The sequence below is a fragment of the Ochotona princeps genome, chromosome 26 (genome assembly GCF_030435755.1).
Source record: "Ochotona princeps isolate mOchPri1 chromosome 26, mOchPri1.hap1, whole genome shotgun sequence".
NCBI lineage: Eukaryota > Metazoa > Chordata > Mammalia > Lagomorpha > Ochotonidae > Ochotona > Ochotona princeps.
The window spans coordinates 27,078,219-27,101,235 of NC_080857.1; the positions used below are offsets into that span (position 1 = coordinate 27,078,219).

Here is a 23,017-nt window from a genome sequence, read left to right on the forward strand (position 1 = left end):
AGTCTTATCCTGCCCTCATTTGGTATGCAAAGTATGCATTGATAAGGATAATTTAGGGGTGTAATGATCAAGGCTAAATATGATGGAGACAGGATGAAGACATGATAAGCTGTGAAGGCTGTAAACGTCGCTGGGATATCTTGAGTCATTCTTGCAAGGGAGGAGGAAGTAGATGTTTCCTGGCTGTGATTATAACAGACATGAGTGAACCCAGGACCCTCTTTCGTCATAGTCCTATGGAAGCTGTGATTGCTCTAGAATGTATAATGTAAATAAAAATTATAGATGTTTAAATGGGTCACTCTAAATTTAGGTCAGCTTTGTGATGTGGATGAAGGAATACCAAGTGACATTCATACATTTTACACACAGTGGAATACATGATTCAATAGAAGTGATACTATATTCTTAGGTCATGAAAATTCAATGCTGTACTAGAATTATAGTATAGATTAAAAGATTGAACATGTGAAAGATAGCTTAAGATGCAAATGTAACACATGTAATGAATGCATAAGTGTTAAATTCTAGGAAAATAGCTACTGAACAGCAGTCTGTTCACTTATGCATCAAGATTTTTTAAAAAAAGATTTATTTTTTTATTTGAAAGCCAGAGAGAGAGAGAGAGAGAGAGAGAGAATTTTCTATCTGCTGCTTTACTCCCCATTGGCCTGGGCTTTATCAGACTGAAGTCAGGAACTAGGAGTTTCTTCTAAGTCTCCTACGTGGAGGACAAGGTCCTAAACACACACACCATCGTCCGCTGCTTTCCCCAGACCATTAGCAGGGGGCTCGAATGGAAGTAGAGCAGCAGGATACAAACTGCTATCAATATAGGATGCTGGTGTCGCAGACAGAGGCTCTATTAGTTATACCATAGAATGGCTACAGCTGAGCCCCAGGGTCTGAATGAGAATCTAAGAACTGAATCCAGGTCTTCCACATGGGTGGCAGAAACCCAGTCACTGGAGCCATCATGGCCAGAAACCCAGTCACTGGAGCCATCACTGCCAGAAACCCAGTCACTGGAGCAATCGCTGCCAGAAACCCAGTCACTGGAGCCATCACTGCCAGAAACCCAGTCACTGGAGCCATCACTGCCAGAAACCCAATCACTGGAGCCATCACTGCCAGAAACCCAGTCACTGGAGCCATCACTGCCATTTCCCATGCATTAGCAGGAAGCTGGAGTCAGGAGCCGAAGCTGGGAATTAAACTTGGGTTGGGTTTAATGTGGAATATGAACATCTTAACTGCAAGGTAAATTGCTGCTATCATCAAAAAACTAATGGTCTAGGAATTGTCTAAATGCTGAAGGGACTTGATGAGTAAAACGAACTAATTCAATTATTCGGTGACTGTCTATTGAGAGCCTATTAAACGTTGGACTCTTTTCAAAGGCTGGAGATAGAAAGTAAATCTGCAATGTCAGTTAGTATTAAATGTTTTGAAGAAGTACATAGCAGTAAAAGAGGTTGAAGAGTGAACTGGTGTCTGTGTATGTGTTTGTATGTATGTGTTAAAAAATGTGATCACTTGAAGGTAAGATACGTCTGGGGAATAGTCTCAGACTGGGGCAAAAAGAGGGAAAAAGAAGTTTGATATACTCGAGAGATAGGAAGATGGACCACGTGACCACAACAGAAATAGCTAAGTGTTCATAAATGAGGTTGGTGTGGTGATAGGGCTCCATGATAAAGGATGGAGTACAATTGTTTGAAGGAGTTGCTTATGGTAGTTTGGGTGTGAGACAGAGGTGGCTTGAGCAAGAATGAAGACAACACATGACCAGACTAGAAATGTGCAATATTCTCAATGCTGAATTGGTTGTAGGAGGAAGGGATGGTAACTAATGATATGATTAGAGAAGAGGGTGTTATTAAAGGAAGAAAGGCATTGTGTATAATATTAAAGATTTTGTTCTCAGAAACTGGTTGTCAGACAGTGAAGAGTACTTATATGGGCAAGAGTGTATAAGAGAGCAGAGAAATTCTGCGAGGTGAGAACCTGGAGAAGAGGCAGCCCTTATATACAGCTGGTGGGAATGAAAATGGAAACAATCATGAAGAACAGTATGGAAGTTCATCTCAAAACTAAAACCAAAACTACCATATAAGCCAGCTATCCCACTTCTAGGTTTATATCCAAAGGATATGAAATCAGCATCTTAAAGAAACAGCTGTACTCCTGTGCTTCCTGCTGCCTTACTCCCAAAAGCCAAGGTATGGAATGAACCTTTATGCCCATTAGTGGATGAGGGGATAAAGAAAATGGGGAATATATACATGATGGAATATTTATTCAGCTATAAAAGAATGGAATCCTGACATTTGCGCAAAATGGGTGGAGCTAGAGATCATTGTCAAGTTAAATAAACCAGACACCGAAAGACAAATTCCACATGCTCTCCCTTACATATATGGAAGTTAAAAAAACAGCTTCTCTGGACTCATTATTCTGGACCCAGAATAATGATTGCTAGAGGATAGAAAGTGTAGGGCATAGCGGGAGGTTTATAATGGACCCCAGATCACGCTGGGAAAGATGTTATGGGTTACGGTCCTCCACAGCACGGTGGGTTCCTGTAGCTCTCCCACAGGATTATATACTTAGGAAGACCTAGAAGAAGGTTGCTGGTGGGCTTTGAACATAATGAAGAGATTACAAAAATAGAAAGCACAATTATCTGAATTAATTCAACTATGCTGTATACATGTGGTGATATAATGTAGTGAAACCCATAAAATGTACAAAGATTATATTAAATCAAAAATTGTAAGTAATTAAATGCTTTAAAAAATTTGGTCAGATATGAAATATTTGTTAGTCCACTGTGACCAAGTAGGATTTATCCAGGGTTGCAGGGATGATTCAAGAAATTCACATCAGTCAATGCAGGATAAAAACCATATGGTTATATGAATAGGTGCAGGGAACACATCTAATAAAATACAACATCCTTTCATGATGAAAATCTTAAAGAATTGGGTATAGAAAGAACATAGTTCAACATAATAAAGGAAATATGCAACCATTCCACAATCAATATCTTACTGAATGGGAAAAAGCTAGGAGAAGCTTGACCAACATCTGGTACTAGATAAGGATGAACACCCTTACCACTATTATTCATTTTCATTCTGGAAGGCTTAGCCAGAACCACTAGGCAAGAAAAAGACACCAAGGGGGACATAAATTGGAAAGGAGAAAACCAAATTATCCTTGTTATAGATGACATAATTCTTTAATATAGGAGAACCAAAAGACTCCACCAAGAGGTAACATTATGCTTGGTGAAATAAATCATTTCCCAAAGGACAAATATCATATGTTCTGTCTGATATAAGGCAATAGCCATGCAAAATACAAAATGAATAGTTATATAGGTAAGTAAGCATATACATATATTCTCATAAATGATCTGTATAGTAGAAGGTAGCATACCAGGATGTGAAGCTATGTTGCAGCATGCATCTCTACCTATTCCGGAATAAAAGAAGGACTCCTAATGAAACTATTATTGACAATACTAGATTTTTCTGCCGTTGTCTAAGCCTACAATTCCATAATATATCTAAGCAGCAGAAAGTTGACTTGTGACTATTGCTGCAGGACTATAATATAATAACATGGGTGAAAATTGTGTGTGTGGGTAGAATGGGAAGGGAAGAGATGTAGCGGGGGACTCTGCATACTTCAAAATTATATCATGGAAAATAATAATAGCAATAAAAATAGAAAAAAGAGAATTGATAAGAGAATTCATCAAACTGAGAACATAGGGACTGGCAACTTGGCTCTTCCTGTGGAGCCAACATCCCATATGGATGTTGGTTCATATTCTGGCTGGTCCGGTTCAGATTTAGCTCCCTGCTTATAGCCCGGGAGAGCAGCAGAAGTTGCTCAAGTCTTTGGGCCTCTGCATCCACATGGGCGATCTTGAAGAAGCGCTGGCTTCAGAACTAGCTAATGGAAGATTTCTCTCTCTCTCTCACTATGCCTTTCAAACAAAAACAAAACAAATCTTTAATAGGAAGTTGCAGAATACGAAGTTGACACACAAACATTAATAGCTTTTTCTGCACCAATAGCAATCTGAGTGAAAATGAATTTACACAAACAATCCTATGTACAATAGCTACAAAATGTAAATAAATAACTTGGGAAAAACTAACTGAAGATATAGGAGATCTCTATAATGGAAATCGTAAAATATTAAGGAAGGAACTACAAGGAACTACATCTAAAAGATGACAAAAGCCCCTATGTTCCTGAGTTGAAATGATTAATATATCAAAATGTCTATACCGCAAACAATTTATGATTCAATACAATTCCCATCATTATTCTAAGGATATTCCTCACAGAACTAGGAAAGACAGCCCTAAAATTCATCTGGAAATGTAAAATACCCTGTAGAACCAAAACAACTTTAATAACATTAAAGTGAACAACATCATAATGGCAGATTTAAAGATATAACTCAGGGCTGTTATAATCAAAACAGTATGGTACAAAATAGACAGTAAAAAAATAGACACATAGACTAATGGAACAATAGGACGAACACTGAGTTGTGCCAACACTTAGTGGTTGGGAGGAAATGGCGTAGGTGACAGGGAAGATGGAGAGACTTGCTGGAAAGTGGATTGAAAGCAAAGAGATATGGCAGCCCAGAAACCAAACAAAGAAAGTGTTTTAAACAGAGCAATAAGCCACTGAAAAGCTTCTGAGAGGGCAAGATGAAGACTGAAAAGTAGCCATTGGGTTTGGCAAGGCAAGACCTTTTCCCATTGGAGCTCACAGCACAGCGAGACGAATCAGTTGTTATCCAGTGGCACAGTGAGTGAATTCCTGGAGACAGATGGGAGATGGAGCAGGGAGTTCTGCTTGGGGTGACAAGAAAAACTACAGGGTAGACACATATTTTGTATTCTGGAGGTGGATAGAGGGGTTAAAAGCTTGAAGCTTAACATATTTTTTCCTAGTTAGTTGTTGAATTTCCTGCCCACCATTCATGCAGAATGAATATTTCTCCTCACAAGTTAGCATCTTACTAGTAGTACTCCACGAACAGACATTTGTCAGTTATCAATGTTCCCAAAACAAGGCCCACCACATCCTACTCTTAGTGAGTTCTGTTTTCCCTCGTTGTAGTCTTGTTCTTTTAATTACCTTTTAATTTCTTCTGTTAGCTGTATGCAAATACTAATTTTCATACTGATAGCTACTATGCACCCAACACTTCTTTTATTCTTGCAAACAGTCCTGCTACCTTTATTGGCCTTGTTTTTCCTTTGATAACAAAGGCACAGAGGGATGAAGTCACCTGCTCCAGGCTACAGAGTAAGTGACAGAGGCAGGGTTAGAGCTGTGTCAGTCTGCTTCAGAACTGACCACCTTGAGCAGAACATTGCACTTCCGTCCTTACTCATGCAGCCCCACTTTCTCAGGATGGGAGGTTTCAGTGACAAATCGTAGTTCTCTTGAAATCACAATTTTCTACAAAGTCAGTAACAATTGTGGATTGTCATTTTTGGGTGGACTAATAGAGCCCAGGGCCTGAATGATACATCCAAATGGAGAAGAAGGCATTTAGTTCTTTTATAGATGGTGGTAATTCTCACACAATTACGTGAGGGGTCTGTCCAACCAGATCATCTATGAGAAGGTTGGTGGGTAAAAGGTGCTGGATGCTGTGGTGGAGGGTATCATTCTGCTGATAGAAATGAACTCTTCATTACGATCATTTCCTATTAGAAAAAACTTTGAAACTTAAAAAAAAAAAACCTGTATGAGAAAGAGAGGAGAAAGGGAGGGGAAAGGGATATTATATTCGCTGTTTCACTTTTCAAGTGCTTGAAATGGTGGATTCTGCGCCAGACCCGGGATCTCAACCCAGGTCCTTCATGTAGATGGCAGAAACCCAGTCACCTGGGCCATCAGCACTACCTCACAGGGTACACTTTAGCAGGAAGCAGGAATCAGCTGACTCCAGTTTCAGCCCAGTGAGGCATTCGGGCTCGCACTCTCTAATAGTCTCTACATAAAATAATATGTAGCTGATAACTTCAAGATTCTTCGTTATTCAAACAATATATTAGGGCCCTGTATGATGGCTCAGTGACTAAATCCTTGCCTTGTACTCATCGGGATCCCATATGGGCACCAGTTTGTGTCCTGGCTGCTCCACTTCCTTTCCAGATCCATACTTTTGGCCTGAGGAAGCAGTTGAACATGGCCTAAAGCCCTGGGATCCTGTATCAACATGGGAGACCGACTGGAGAAAGCGCATGGCTTCGGATTGGCTCAGTTCTAGCCATTGAGGCTACTTGGGGGAATGAACCAGTGGACAGAAGGTCTTTGTGTTTTTCCTTCTGTCTGTAAATCTGCCTTTCCAAAATAAATAAATAAATAAATAAACAAACAAATAAATAAATCAATAAATCTTTAAAAAGTAATAAATGAATTTGATTGTTGAAGAATCTTTCTGTGGATCTACCTTTGTATGATCCCTATTGTGTGGCAGACCTACTCGGTTTCTAAAGATGTTACCTACCCACCCCCTTTTCTTTCTGATAGCACATGGTAGGTAATCGCTTCACTCAACAGATAAGAGGTGGTACATAGAATTTTCATAAGCCTCTGAGGCCTCTCTCACGAGTAGATTTTGGATTCCACCTTTGATGTAAAAGTTGGTGAAGTTAAAGTACTAGCCACTTCCCCTTTCAAGGGGAAGTGGGTGGGATAAAACTGGCTAAGAAGTTTGCAGGTCAGGCATCTTGGTTAATTCTCTAAAGGCACAGAGAAACGAATTTTATAATTAGCTTTCTTTTGCCCTCAAGATGAAACTCTACCTGTTCTCTCTTTTTTTTCCTTGTTCTCATTCAAATGTTATTTTCTGGGCATAGTCATTATACCTCAGAAAAGCTTAAGGGGGTCAGCATTGAAAATGTACTCTCGTGTGCAGACATCCCGCCCCACCCCCGCTTTGCTGTGAAATGGACACTCTGTTTTCCTTGTGGTTTTCTCTGTCACAAGTCATATAAATGTAGGAGGAAGTCAGGGGTGGGAGGGAACTTGGGAAATGTCCGGTTCTGGAAAAGAAGCCACTTGCTATTGGTAGGAAAACTTCAGATGGTCACAGAGCAATGACACACTGCTTCTCTGGGGACCATTTCTCTTGTGCTAATTCTGACCCCAAACCAACTACAAAGAAAGAAGGGAAATGTTTCTCTTACAACATCCTAGCTCTCTGGTAACTCACTTTTTATAACATTTGAGTGATTGCAAGCTGGAAGACTTTATGAGTTTCAGTCTGAGAAACTTGGTAAGATTTGTTTGGAAATTCTGAGAAAAAGTGAGAGTAAAAGTGGAAGATTTTAGGTATCTCACAGACAAGAACACCTACAAACTCTAGCTCACCCCCCCAAATCTGCTGACAGACTGGCCGGTTTGAACGATCATGCTTCAAAATCTTTTATGCTTAGTTTTGTCTGTCTTGAACAGATTTTAAAGCAAATCAGGTTTTATTTGCGCTTTTACTTTAGAAAACATCTTAATTAAATTTTTTTTAAAAATTCCAGGTACACATTGTCTAATAGATATTTAAAAGCTTTAATTAAAGATATCATTCCCTCCCAAGAAAATGAAAGTACGACGGGTGTGATGCAGCGCCGGCGTTTGGGAGAAATGAGGGTTTTATTTGTTAGTCTTAGCACTTTGAGTTACGGGCAGAAGAAACGAGAACCGGCAGAAACCCTTCTTGGCCCAGTTGTGTGTCCAATGCTGACTTTTTGCAATTACGCTACATTTGAAAAAGTGAGCAATACAACGTCGGTGACGCTTCAGCCAGATGTTGAACCAAACCTCTGGACCCACCTTTAGGAAGGCAGTTGGAAGATTTTTTCCCGCGTTTGCCCTTTGCTTTAAGGTGTTGAACTAAGGATTGCTGCACAAACTGTTCCCTCAACAGTTGCCCAAGTCATTGCTCGAGTGAGGGCACTTCACATGTTCACGAAGAATAGAACTGAAAGATACGTTTACTGCGGAGCCAAAACTTTTGAAATGCACACACGGTTTTCCCATACCACGTCTCTTCTGCAAAGTTTTGAGTAGGGCACCTACGCGCAGATTTAAAACAGTTCCCACCAAAGCCAAAGTCTCTTTATCCTAAAGTGAGCCACCTGATACCTCCCAGGCCCGCACCTAACCGTGACGTTAGCGTTGAGCCAGGTCTTTGTGAACTTGGGGTCTCTCCTCGCCCCTCCCCCTACACCCCTCCCGCCCGGTTCATCCTGACGCAGCTTGCGGCGCCCCCTCTTTCTTACCTGCATAGTGGTCAAACACGGTGGGCACGTACTCCTCGGGGAAGGCGTCGTTGGCGTAGCTCATGAGCAGGCAGGTTTTGCCCACAGCCCCGTCCCCGACCACCACACACTTGAGCATCTTCTTCTCGCCCAGGTCCCCACAGCCGCAGCTGCTGTCGTTCATTCTCGCGGCTCCAGCGGCTGCTTCTTCTGCGGCTCCCAGAGCACATGAAGCGGCGGGAATCTGGAGTTCACTCTGCCTCACTTGGGGTTCCCTGGATCATCCAGACACGTCGCGGAGGCTGGGGTGCGCGCTGCTGCTTCCCATGCTGGTCCAGAAAGGCCGGCCACACAACACACACACACACACAGACACAGAGGAATGCTACGAAGAGTTTGTCCCTTTTCCTTCTCGGTTTAAGCAATTCTCACTTCCAGAGTCCCAGGGGTGGGGGTGGCGGGGGGGAGGGAGAAGGCTTCCTGGCAGTCTAGAAATTCCAGCAGCCTGAAGGTTTCGCTCTGCTCTGCTCCTCTGCAGCCTGGCTGGAACTTGGCTAAATCCTCCCCATTTTCCACTTCACATCTAACATGGAGGAAAGCTGGGCTTTTTCATGGAGTGTTTTTTTTTTTTTTCCTCCCTTGCTTCCTCCAGCTTGCCGAGTATCAGGAAATCATGGGTTTCCTGCTGCATTCCATATTAGGATCAGTGGGCTGGAGAAGGTTGCAACAATGGGAGCTGTGTGTGTGTGTGTGTGTGTGTGTGTGTGTGTGTTTGTGCTTGTGGGGAACGATGCCAGGACAAGGAGTGGGAAAACACTAGGAGTTCCACTGCAAGCGCAAGCTGTCAGGCTTCCTGTCCCATCGCCGTTAGGGAGGCTGCTCATTCCTGGCTGGCTGGAGTCCTGTCTGCCCCAGAAGCATGGGGAAGGGCTGGAACCAGCTCCGAGAAACCACAGCAGCAGTTGTAGGATAACATATGACGTAATTCCTCAGTGAGTCACCGGTGGGGAGCTCACACTGAAAACGGACAGTGAAGCGAGAAACTGCACTGTTCTTCACTGCGGTCCACAAACAAACCCTCCAGGGTTGCATCTTTGCAGGTTGTGGGTGTAACACCAGAGTACTTCCAAAGGTTTGTGGAAAACCGACTCAAAAGTTGTTTACTTTGGTGCCAAACGTTTTGCAACCTATATACAAGCCATGAAAAATTTGTATGTGGATTTCAAAGTTTTTCAGTTGCATTTTCCATGAAATTTTCAAGGGACGTGTGTGTGTGTGTGTGTGTGTGTGTGTGTGAGAGAGAGAGAGAGAGAGAGAGAGAGATTGGATTTACAAGCTGATCCATTGGAGTGTAACACCCAAATATGTATTCCAGACACAAACACTCTTTCGGTTGTATTACATAAATCAGGTGTGGAAAGTTTGCATTTTCTTTTGAGGAAATAGACATGTGCTTGGATTCTGCCTCATATCCTAGAACGTGAGGGTGAGGGTGACTTTTTGGCTTGTCTGAGTCTGATGCTAATGTTAGCTGGACGGTTCCCTTTTTTGTTTAGTCCTGGCCCTCTTTTATTACCAAAGAGCTGTTAAATTATTTGTTGGTTTGGTCACTCTAAGCGAAACTCTATGTTTGATAAATGCTCTTGTTCTCGGAAAATAAGCATAAGTCCGCAAATCAGTTTGACACACGCATCAAAATAGGAGAGCTCTTTCTTTGAGATTTTTGAACACTGATTTTGAAGAATTCAAGTTACCCAATCACTTGTTTTTGTTTGCTTTTGGGTGGAGGAGTTGGGGAGAGAAAGCTTTTAGTTGGTAGCTCTCCAGAGAATAAGGCAGACATTGCAGGGCAGTGGGTAAAGCCCCCACTTAGGTTGTTTCCCTCCCACATGGAGTACTGAGCTCCAGTTCTGCTCTGTTTCTCATCTGCTTCTTGCTGTTGCATCTTAGAAGGCGGTAAGCGATGGTTCAAATATCTGAGCCGCTGCCATCTACAGAGCAAGCTTGGATGGAGTTCTGGGCTCCTGGCTTTGACCTAGCCCTGCCCTGGCCATTGCAGACATTTGAGAAATGAACCAGTGGATGAATGATCTCACGCTTTCTTTCGTTCTCTTCTCTGATCTTGAGAGTAGGTGAAAATAAACAAATGTTTGAAAAGAGTAGAAGGGATCTTACAAAAGTTTATGGAAAATTCACATCATGAAGAAAAAAACGCATGGGTTTCAAAAATTATTTTTACCTGAAATAAAGATCATTGAATCCCATTTTCCATGGACTTTCTGAAGAGCCTTCATGTATATTCCCGTATATCACACGTGACAACAGAGAATACATGCAGTTTCATCTTTGTTTTGTTTTTGATTCTAGTAACATTTGCCATAGTGATTAGAGTCCTGATACTTATTTCTTGCGAAGGGTGGTGTTTCAGTCAGGCTGTGATGTATCAACTAAGGTGTGCTGCAGTTGACAAGCAACCCTGAGAGAGAGAAACAGAAAGAGAGAGAGAGGGAAGAAAAGAAATAGAGATAGACATACACAGAGAGAGCCTCTAACTGCTGATTTACTCCCTGACGGCTGCAACAGCCAGAGCTGGGCCAGGCCCATGCAGGATCACAGAACTCAGTGTGACTCTCCCACTTGGGTAGCAGGGACCCGACTCTCTGAGCCAATACCTGCATCTTACCAGGAGGTACATTAGAAGAAAGTTGGATTGACAGTAGAATCTAGATTTGAGCCTAGGCACTCTGATACAAAACTGTTGGCATTCCAAGCAGTGTCTCAACCACTGCACCAAACATCGGCTTTTAATTAATCTTTTTCACCATTAAGAGACTGATCTGCACCTGAATAACAACGTCTTAAAAATGAAAGGATAATTCAGTGTTTTTTCTTTAGGGCTGTGAGGCAACAGACTTGTGTTTGCTTGCCCAGGTGGAATGATCAGAATATATTTTAATTCCAAAAATTTAGAGAGATGGATTTGCAAGTGGCATGGAGACTATTATCTAATGTGTGTCCTTACCAGATGCTCATGTTTTTGAATCTGGATCTATAAAAGTGACTGAGTGGTGGTTACATAGCCACTAATTATTGGGTTTACCTCAAGCTCCACGTTTACACAAACTTACAGCATTGCATTAAATCTTGCTGGGTGGTATTTTTTGCTTTTCATAAGAAGTCTTAATTTCTTCCATCCTTCTTGCTTTCTGAGCTTTGGCTTTACATGAATTTCCCTAAGTGCCAGCAGGGCATTTTTGCATGAAATTTTGATTTTTCTGTTTTTAATTTTATTATGCCTATGCCCAGACTTTCTTCCTAACTTTCATTTTGTGTTTTGTACTTCATACTAGTGGTTGCAACTGAAAGTAATGCAACTGTATTGTATTTTTGAGATTTCTGGTTCTGGATTGGTCCCCATGTAGGAATCCAGATGGGACACCTCTGTGTTTTGACTCCAGTCTTAAGAATGTGGGATGTGTTCCCAACAATTCCAGAATGCCCAGCATAGTCAAGACTCTTCCATTCCAGAAAAAACCATCTCTGGGGTAAAGGGAAGTCAGGTGTCTGAGCGAGGTTTGAGGGGTGTGTGTGTGTAGGTGATATATGTAGGTCTGTCGGTTCTGATCCAAATCTCTTACTGAGCCAAAACCTCAAGATCAATTGGAGTATGGCTAAAGCTGAACAGGTTGTACAAAGACTGGCCTGGACTGGGTCATTGCCTGCATTTATTGCTTATGACCTACATCATATCGCAACATATATCTCACATCATATTGTCTGGTAGGGTAAGCATCGTAGTGTCACCACTACAGGCTGGACTTCTGTAGCTCTGAGTCATGTCATAGTCTGTTGTCTTTGTTTATGTATGGGATGGATTGGGAGCCTAAGGAAGATTGGTGAAAGTTTCTCACTTTGCTGGAAAGACAGGTCAACAGGCAAGCTACTTAGATGATCCTGATTACATCAAAGTCTGTAAACAAGTAATGCATTTGCTGAGGACTCTTTTGTATGGAAGGAGGTACTTTGGTCCCTGACTTCACAAAAATAAGTCCTTGTGAGAATCCTCAGGTTACTAACCTCCTGTTTGCTTGCTGGCGAAATACGAACTGTGAAGGGAAATAGAATTCTACTCTGTGGACTGTGTGTGACCAGACTTCCTGAACAGCTCATTTGCTAATTAATGTGTTTCAAGGAATCACCCGCATCACAAGAAAGAGAAGTATAAAGACCTCCAAGATTTAAATAAGTCCATAGCTTCAATTTTAGATGCAGTGCTTATGCGTGAGAGGGCCTGGGAGTAATGATCTAGGAACCATCCCTACATGGGAGAAGTGGATGAAAGAGAAAGGAAACACCATCCAACCCATCTATCAACATTCCTCGGACAAAAGACGGAAGAGGTTCAAGGCTCCATTGATTTGGAACCCTCGTAGTCATGGACAGAGGATAGAAGAGTTACTATGTGAAAGAAATTAAAAATGAAATGTAAAAACTCAGTTTATTTTGAAACCCAAGCACAGAGGGGTCTCCAGAAAGTTTATGGAAAACACGTAAGAGAACTATGCATGAATTTTCAAATTTGTTTTGCAATGAAATAATCTTTTAATTCAATCTTCGATGAATTTTAAAAAATCCTTCATGCAAAGGCTTCAGGTTAAGTGTCCCTTTCCTGCTCCCTCCCTTTCCCCCATTGAAAAGACACTCCTGTAATTGTCAAGGTGGAAAATTCCTGAAATGTGGTTGTTTTCAAGACAAAAAAATTTATAAAATTTCCTATTTTGTTATTTTCTTATTCACTATTGTGTTAATTTATGAAAAGCACTGTGGGAACTTCAACAATGTTAAATAGTGGCTTTAAACATTTGATTCTATTGTTTTTGTCCATTTTGTAATTTGAGATTACTTTGTATTTCACTTAATTTTTCAGACAATTAAAAAATTATAATGGGTTTTTTATATATGTGTCTCTTTTGTTTATTCTGGAGTCTGAAGGTAACGCTTCTTTACTTCAACTTTGTAATGACTTTATTATGAAAGGCAATGTGCTTAAAAATAGCTTGGTTTTTGGAAATTTTACATATGCTTTTTACCCAACCTTTATTTCATCCTCCTATACAAAAGTGCTCATATTTATAAAACATTCAGGCTTAATTCCACTGACAGTAAAACCCAAGTAATGGCATTTATGTGTTGTTTTAAATGTAGAGATTTCATAATGACATTTGTCCACTCTGCAGATACCCAAAGATTATTTTTTTTCTATATTATCATTTTTATTGTCTCACAAGATCTTTCTTTCTTCAAATTTCATTTCTGCAAGCCCCACTCCCCAGGTAGCTTAGGTGGGATATCTTGTTGGGTTTAGGTCAATCAAGGCTCCTCCTTTGGTGCCCAACAAACTATAAGGATGTAAAAGGGGTGGAAGGTAACAAGGAAACTCCACATACTGATACAACAAGAGGGTGTGAAAATATACTTGAACCAATAATAATGCTGTAATCCTATAGTAACCTCTTTAACACACCTGATCTTACTGGAATTGCAAAAAGCAGGTGCTGTCAAGTCATTATTTTATTGAAGGGCTATCCCAGTCACAGAGTGACTGTGTGCCCACAGCTAGGAAGTGCTAGGGTCAGCATTCAAGCAGTTTCCCTGGATGGGGGCCTCACACTATCTCCTTGGCTATGTTAATCTCTGCAACCGATTCCAAAAATTCTCTAGTCAAGGGTTACTGTTGAAAAATGTTCTCCCCCATTTTCATGGGCATCCTTTGCATAATCCACAGGATTAGATCTATAAACATGGAACTTCATACATGGAGCTTGCATGAAAAGGCTACATCATTAGTGACAGATTTTTTGATTTGAAACAGAATAATAGCAGTCTCATATCTTGTTTTATTTCTTCCAGTAGATAAGTTTGGCACATAATAGGAAACACGTATTTCTTCTACTTTGTTTACAAAAGCGTAAAGCTTATTGTTACAGACGTTGACTGTTTTTGGTACTATTTTCTCGACACTCTTCCTTCCTGCAAGGTGTATTTTGGACACAGTACATATTTTGACAATTAAGCTGCTACATTCTCTGCATCAGGAAAAACATAACAGGTGCTGATACAGGGACAAGTCAATTTGATGAATACCATACCGTTTGGGGAGGATAATTATAGCCATTTCTAAAGTTCTTTTTTTCGCTTAACATCTGTCTCATACACTTTGCATTTGTTTTTTTACACTATTGGAATCAATACAATGCTTGATCTTAAATTATTCTGAACTGAAGATCTAAAAACAATGTTCAAATTTGTTTTGTGTCCTGGGGAAGCTTCCTGAAAGTAAAGGTGGGTTTTCAAAATCTCTTGAAGACATGGCTTGGTGAAGGTTGGTTTCCCAAACTTTCATGGTCTTAAAACCAGGCCTTCATGTGTTGAAAGGTGTAGATAGCACCAAATGATGTGACAGTGCAATCACAGTTTGATATGCTGTTGTAGAAAAAAGATTCTCCAATGCTTTTCTTAAGCATTTCTTAACATCTGAAATAATTTTAAAATAGACACTGGTATAGCCTAGTTGCTCTTAGCTATGCTAGACAGATCCAATGAGAAATTTGAGAAATAAAGGATGTCTCTATGTGACAAAATGATAAACCTTTAAGTCCACGATGGTTGAGTCTACTCAGGTACTATGTTCCTTCCAATGAGGTGGTGCTGGTCTATTGAATCAGACATGGTCCCCAAGTGCTTCTCCTCCCAGTACTCCAAGAAACTATTACATACTAGCTGACTTGCAAAGTAAAACCTTTGCCAGTCCTGTTCAGACTTTACCAGATAGAAGACACAACTTCTTACTGAAATCAAAGAGGAAGGAACAAAGGGAAACAGAGGCTACTAACATTTAAGCAACAATGATTACATGCGCACTGACCATGTCTGAGTTTTTCAAAAGATAGGGGGACTAAGGTGTCATGATTTCAATTGTTCTTAAAGAGAGACAGAGGCCCAGGTGTTAGTTTAAATGGTGCAGTGGACATTCATTTTCAAGTCTGAAGCTTAAGATCACATCACGCTTTCTCTTCAAGCTTTTAAAATAAAAAAAATGATATGATTTTAGGTAGACAGCACAGGTTCAGGAACATGACTAGAAGCAGTTTACAATTTCCATTGACTTCTGCAATAGTATTTGCTATGTTGGGGGATATTGCAGTGAACAAATCAGATAGAAAGCATCGTTGATGTTTCATCAGCTTACATTCCAGCGGGAAGGCAATCAGAGCAGAGTAACCCTGAGAACCGTAAGACACATGAAGTCTATTATTTACTAACGGCTAGGTCTCAGGTATTTTGCCAGGACAACAGCAAATGAACTAAGGTAGCAAGTGAAGATGCTGTTCACTGGATGAAGAAGTGACAGAAGCACTGATACCATCAGAGAAGCTAGAAGAGGGTTTGGATGCTTCCATCACCTAGAAATGATCACTGTCTCGGGAGAGAGACATCCGTACCCTGGTTTGAAACTTAAACAATGTAAAACGCTGAAATGTCAAAAAGTTCCCCATAAGATCAGCTGTGTTAAGGAGGTTAGCTATTATTATCAAGATTACTATATGATTACAGTATTAACTTTTAATGCAAAGTTAAGACATCATGCCAAATATAGCTGATGTGTAAAGAGGAGGACGAATGGAAACTGATTGTCAAATTTATTGATAATAGGTCACTGGCATTTTTGGCAGAGCGATTCTGGTAAAGTTTGTAGGTACGAATGTGTGAACACAGGGAAATTTAAGAGAGGAATTGGGGAAATCAAAGTTTTTTCTTTTTTAAGAATAGCATTTTTTTATGATAACGGGAATGATTAACGAAAAGGAAAAATAATGATGACATAGGGAATATAGGAAGAACTGTTGGGGAGAAGAAGGGTGCTGACAAGCTTTTGCAATGAGAGAAAGCATAACAAACCCTCCTTCATGAGGATCTGAAAACAGCATTACGTTGCTGGATGGAGCATAGTCTCAAGTGTTTGCTCAGGTGGTGTGTATTAGTGATCTAAGGCTCTCAAACAGTATCATTCCCTGTTTGAAAATTGGTGTCTCATGATTTTCCATGTTAGGAGTAAAATGATTTGTTACAAAGAATGACCTGGAGTGAAAGTCTCCATTGAAGAGAGTTACTTTCTTTCCCTAGTATGTGATGATGCTCTTCTCTGCTCCCAGAAGCAGACAATGTACTGCTGGAGGACAGTTGAATGCCACATCTAAATGCTACAATTGAACCAGAAGCACTGATAGCAGAACTGGGAGGCTATTGGAACATGATGGGAATTGGTTCAGCTGGCTAACATTTCTTGCTTTGTGAGAGACTGAGTGACATGGCCTCTGACAGAACATTCCCTTCCGTTCCCTTCCGTTCCCTTCCCTTCCCTTCCCTTTTCAAGGTCAGAGTTACACAGAGAGAGGGAGATACAATGAGAGAGAGAGAGAGAGAGAGAGAGAGAGAGAGAGAGAGATGGGTCTTCTGCCTCCGTATTCACTCCCCAAATGGCTGCAACAGCCATAGCCAGAGCAAGCTGAAATCAGGTGCCAGGAGCTTCATCTGGGTCTCCCTCTTAGGTTCAGGGCCACAAGTGCTTGGGGGCATCTTCTGCTGGTTTTCTCAGGCCAAAATTAGGGAGCCAACCAGAGCCCATGTAGGATGCTGATGGAATATCTTTCTGTCTGTCTCTCCTTCTCTCTGTAAATCTGCATTCCTACAAAAATAAATAAATTATATTAAAAAGAGAGAGTTCATGGAAAGATCAAGCTGAAAGATAAGGGTTTAAAGTTGTTTTTTTTTTTTCCTGCAAAACAACCCTGAAATCCATTTAGAATTATATTCACAAAATGCAATTTTCATGAACTTTTAAAAGACTCCCCCATATGCACAATTTCCATCTTTCTGTGATAAAATAAGCTTATCTTTTGTGAGCTTGATTCAACACATTATCACCCTCTCATTTGCTCCCATACCAGCAGCCACCATCTCTCCACCACAGCAGCCTCCGACTGGCCTCCCTTCATCTCACATTTGTGCTTCTCTAACCTGCATGATTCCACAGCATCTGTACCAAATAATGACAGGAGCATGCAGGTGTCCAGCTTGAGGTCTCTCAGTGGCTACCCATTCTTCATAAAGATATTGAAATACTTTTTTAAAGCCTACAGTGTCCCCATGTGACTGGTCCAGAGTTTCTCCAAATTCTGACAGCTGAAAAATCACACAACGGGCAGTAAGTGGACACAGTGCTACCTGTTTTAGACTTAAAAAAGAACCAAAGGCTCATCCCAATTAAAACAAAAAGAAAGAAAGGAGAAAAGGTTGCTGGTGTAGCAACCTAATCCTCTGCCTACCAAACCAGTATCCCAAATGGGCATCAGTTTGGGTCATGACTGTTTCACTTCCAATCCAGCTCCAGCTTTTTTTCCAAAGCCAGGAGCTAGGAGCTTCTTCCATGTCTCCTACATGGGTGTAGTGTCCCAAGGCTTTGGGTCATTCTCTGTTGCTTTCCCAAGCCATAAGCAGGCAGTTGGATGGGGAGTGGAACAGCCAGGACATGAACTGGTGCCCATATGGGATCCCAGTGTTTGCAAGGGAGGATTAGCCAATTGAGTCATTGCACGTGGCTCATGCTCGCCTCTTTTGAATGCAAATGAAAATAGATGACATATTTAGACACAGGATCAGTAGGGCTCGGCCACTCATTTAATATGGCAGGAAGGAAGACAGGATGCAGCAATAAGATCCTGTGTCTCCCTTAGTCGACTGGAAGGATTCAGTGTTTACTGAAATAAATAAACAGGGAAGGCCACACAGTTTTATAGGGGAAGGTCAAAATTTCAGGGTGGCAGGTAAAGCTGAGGGACCTGTGGGACATCCAAGTGACACTGCATGGAAGACTGGCCCACATGGGTTTGGAGCTCTGAAGTCTGCACTGCAGTGTAGTGCAGAAACTGCCAGTTGGAAACCACATTTGTTGCTGCTTTGTCTGTTGCTAAATTTGTATTTCTGAGACCAGGTTTTATAGGGAAAAGTGACTTAATTAATGTACAGTTCTGGCAGTTCAAGGCCATCGATGAGGCACAGGCTCTGTTGAGTGGCTCCTTGCTTGTATTATCTCATGGTGAATGGCATCATGGCAGGAGGGAAGAATCCCATGGCCAGACAGAAGCCACAGTGTGGGGAGGGACCGGTCAGGCTATCTTAGAATAACGGTGTGGAACTAATCAGGATCTCGTGAGAACTACATCTATTGCTTCTAATGGCAGCACTCTCTGTGATCCAATTACTGGGAGAAGGTACATGTTCCCCATTCTCTAACTTTACCACCCCGAGGACTGACTGCTAATACAGGAGTCCTTAGAGACACACTTACATTGCACCCAAGCCGCAACACTATGGTTGCTGTTGAGGATGATTCACAAATGATGTGGTACCTGATGCGGAACAGGGGCCTTTTGCCCCGAGGGAAGGCATTTGTAGAACAGGTGTGGGACTTCAAACACAGAATGCACCTAAGAGTAAAGATCCATGAGCTCTAAAATTCAGCTTTCTGCATGTTATGTGACTGAGGTCTACTCAAGACACCATCAGCTCTCAAGTACTTCCAATGAAACCCTTATGCAAGGAAAGCACTGTGAAAAATTTCCATTGCCAGCATGTATAGGAGGACTAAATATTATTTCTGTAATGAAAAGCTCTGATTATCTGTGCTAGTGGTTTGCTAGGAGATTAACATGTTTTTAGGCTTTGAAACTCACCAACAGTATTGACCAAAGTATTGAAAATAACACAAAACTTTTTTTTGGCAGCAGGATATTTAACTTCATGTTGTGAATTTTCTGTTTTTTTTCTTCCTGTTGTTGATTTTATTTTATGGCTTTTCATGTAATAGAATGTATAGTAATTGTGTAATAGAGACTATCAGATCGAGATGTGAAGATAAAATTCAGTATACATCTCTACTTTCAAACCAACGATGGACTCCCAATGAAGTTGTTAAATATATCTTGACAATGGTTTCCTGCATTCTCTGCCATTGTCCATACCTACAATGTCAGGATTCACTTAAACAGCGGAATAATAGACTTATGACTGCTTATGAAAGACTATACCATTATAATGATATAGGGGAAATTATAGTGTGTGGGGTTGAAGGTTGGGAACTGTATCATAAAATAATAAAATAAATAAATTTAAAAAATGTTTGAAATAAATAAGTTTGAATGCTTTCTTAATAAGAGATTTATTTCTATTTGAAAGGCAGATTTATGGAGAGAAGGAGAGACAGAGAGAAAGAAAAATCTTCCAACTGCTGCTTCGCTCCCTAGTTGGCTGCAAAAACTGGATCTGAGGTTGTCCCAAACCAGGAGCATCTTCCAGGTCTCTCACATGGGTGTAGGGTTCCAAGACCTTGGGCCATCCTCCACTGCTTTCTCAGGCCATAAACAAAGGCCTAAACAGAAGGTGGAGCAGTTGGGACATGAACCAGTGCCTACATGGGATGTTGGTGCCACAGGCAGATAATTAACGTGCTAGGCCATGGAGCTGGCCCCAATTTTAAACACTTTTAAGTGGAAAATAACTTCAGATTTAAAGAAGAGATACCTTAAATTATTCATTCAGGCTCAAGTTCATTAACTATTAACATTTTGCTTCAAGTGAGAACATACACTTTTGTCCTCATATCCTAGAAAGTTGGTGGAAAACAGACTTAAAAGATGTTTGTTTTGATGCAAACATTTTTGAGATGCACAGTTAGGTCTTCAAAAAGTTCTTGGGATGGCATTTATTCCATTTTTTTCCTGCACCAAAATAAATGTATCTTTAAAAACCAATTTTCCATGAACTTCTTGAAGTGGTATCGTGCATTTTAAAGAATATGTTGCAAACATTGTGTTCCTTGACTCTTATGTATTTAAGTCTGTATTTCCTAAGAATGAGCACATTCTGTAATATGGCCATAGTACAGTTGACAAATTTATAAAATAGAACATATTCATAATGTTTTCTAGTGTGTAAACATATCTCAATATTTTTTGTTAATACTTTTCCCTGCAATAGAAGATCTAACTTTGGATTGGGCATTGTGTTTATTCAGCCTTCAATTTGGACAACTATTTGGCTTTTATTTGCCATTCAAAACAGGTCATTTGAAGAATATAGGCCAGTATTTCTTAAAATATCCTTCACATTAGGTTTCCTGGGGTCACCTCCTGCTGCATAACATGCCTGGATTTTGGTTATATCATTTGGGTACCAATTCCATGAAAGTTTGAGTCATATGTACAATGTCAGGAAGCTAATAATGTTTTCCTGACTGTTAGTGATGTTCACTGGAGTCACTTGGTTAAGTTGGTCTTGTTTCCTCATTGTACAGCCCTAAGTTGTCTCATTATAAATAATAACTAATCTGAAAGCACTAATGTTTAAAGTAAAAGTGCAGAACCTACAATTGACTTGTTAATTGTTAGACATCTCGGAGCATTAGCAATCTAGAATCCTGTGGGGTCGCCATGTTGGAAGACTGTTCTAACAATGCACTTATTTAAATTTCTGAATGACACCATAGGTGTCAGTTGGAAGGCTGGTGGGATGAGATCATACCCCTGGTGTGGTTTTAGCTGGTTCTGGTAGTCAGAAGAAAACATCTGGTCTCTGCACAGTCCCTACTCTTTTTCTCAGCTCAGTTATAAACAGTTCACCTGTTTCTTATTCAATGTGTATGCCAGTTATTTTGAATGAATATAGTTACCTGCTCTTCCTACATATTAATCAGCTTTGCATTAGTGTAAGACTGGAGGCAGCCTCGCTTGATAAAAGAAAAATGCTCATGATTTTAAAGGTTCAAAGTTCATGATTGTATGAGCTCCATTTTTCGGACTGAGGGGGACCATTTCATTGCAGAGTCCCGAGGTGGCACAGGGCATTTCATCACCAAGAGAAAGACCACTTGCGTCTGAGTGCCTGTCTTTCCTGAAAATCCCACCAAGGTTCAATCGTAAGGGCTTCATCTTGAGGACACGTTTCCATTTAATTACCCCGAAGACTCCACCTCCAAACATCACAATCGGATTGAATTTATACTCTTTCAGTATTGTTATCAAAAGACGCTAGAAACTAAGTTGGGTTGGGATCTGGTAGATCTTCAAGTACTCTTTGCAACATTCCTAGCATCCTGGAAATGGCTATTCACACCTTCGTCCGCCCACCAAATCCTGCCCTGCGCCCTTGCTTTTAAATCCTCATGCTTGAAACAGACCTCCCATTGTCAAGAAACTTTACCTCTGAAGAAATGTATCTCTGAACTTATTTTTATTTTATTCTTGAGTTAAATGGCTATTCTCCCAGGCATGTTGTCATCAGTTTTAAAACAGATCCTCAAACAGCCATAAAGACATGAAAAACAACATACTTGCGTAAGGCTTTATACATATTTTACCCATTTTGATTTCATAAACTTCTAATGAGTCATCCAATGTGAATTTTGGCAGATGAGTGTAAAATAGCACAGTTGTGTGAATTTTTTCAGATTCTCATAACACTGGGCTGTATTTTGCCTTGTTCCACATCTGCTCAAGTTTACACAAATTCCTGCTGTATAAGACATACAAAAAAAAAAAGAGGAAATTTCAGGAAGAATGCTCTTAAAGGGTGAATATTTAAATAAGCTATTTGTATTTTTTCTGCCTCAAAAATGATCTTTCTGTTCAGTTTATAAAACTCAAATGAAAGCCATTGTTTAAAAAACAGTTAATCCTCTATTTAATCACTTTGTCTCCTTAGTTGACTGTCCAAGTAATAACCCACAAAGCAGAATATGAGAGTGCTTAAAAAGTTAGTGGAAAAACAAAGTTAAAAATATGAGTTTAGGGCCCGGTGCGGTGGCTTAGCAGCTGAAGTCCTCACCTTGTACAGGCCAGGATCTGATATGGGTGCTGGTTTTAATCCTGGCAGCCCTGCATCCCATCCAGCTCCCTGCTTGTGGCCTGGGAAAGCAGTTGAGGACGGCCCAATATTTGGGACCGTGTACCTGTGTGGGAGACCAGGAAGAGCTTCTGGCTCCTGGTTTCAGGTCAGTGCAGCTCTGGCCATTGCAGCAATTTAGAGAGTGAATCAATGGATGGAAGATCTTCCTTTCTGTCTCTCTTCCTCTCTGTATATCTGACTTTGCAATAAAAATAAATAAATCTTAAAAAAACAAACAAACCAGGAAATGCTGTTCTGCTGGGAAGGGTGAAAATTTGAGTTTATTTTAGTGACAAAATATCTGAAATCCTTCATGGTTTTTCACTTTAGAACATTTCCAATGTATCCTGAAGTCTTATTTTTGAAACAAAATAAACTCATATTTAATAATTCTATTTTTCCACTAGCTTTTTAAAGTACTCTTATGTATCCAATACTGTTTAAAAAAAGCAGCCTTAATATTAATAAATTAAATAAATTGAATATCCAATTGAAACAGGAATCTCACCATAGTGGCTCAAGTTTTGGAACTGGATATTCAAAAATGTACTCTGTTAACACAAACACTGTTAGCTCAATGGTAGAATAAATGCTTTGGGTACTTGTAGAATGGCTTTCCAATTAAAGCCAATGTTGCAGAAATATTTTGAGCCTTGAATTCATGTGCTTTATAAATTATAAGAACATTTCTTGTACAACATTATTAA

General features: G+C 40.4%; 1 protein-coding gene across 1 annotated transcript in view; it reads right to left on the minus strand.

Moving 5' to 3' along the window:
- Positions 1 to 23,017, minus strand: part of RHOJ (ras homolog family member J) — a 168,377-nt gene that overhangs the window by 72,479 nt on the left and 72,881 nt on the right. The window contains exon 2 of the mRNA XM_058655107.1: positions 8,331 to 8,525. Coding sequence (XP_058511090.1) covers positions 8,331 to 8,525 — 195 coding nt within the window. The remainder of the gene's footprint in view (positions 1 to 8,330; positions 8,526 to 23,017) is intronic.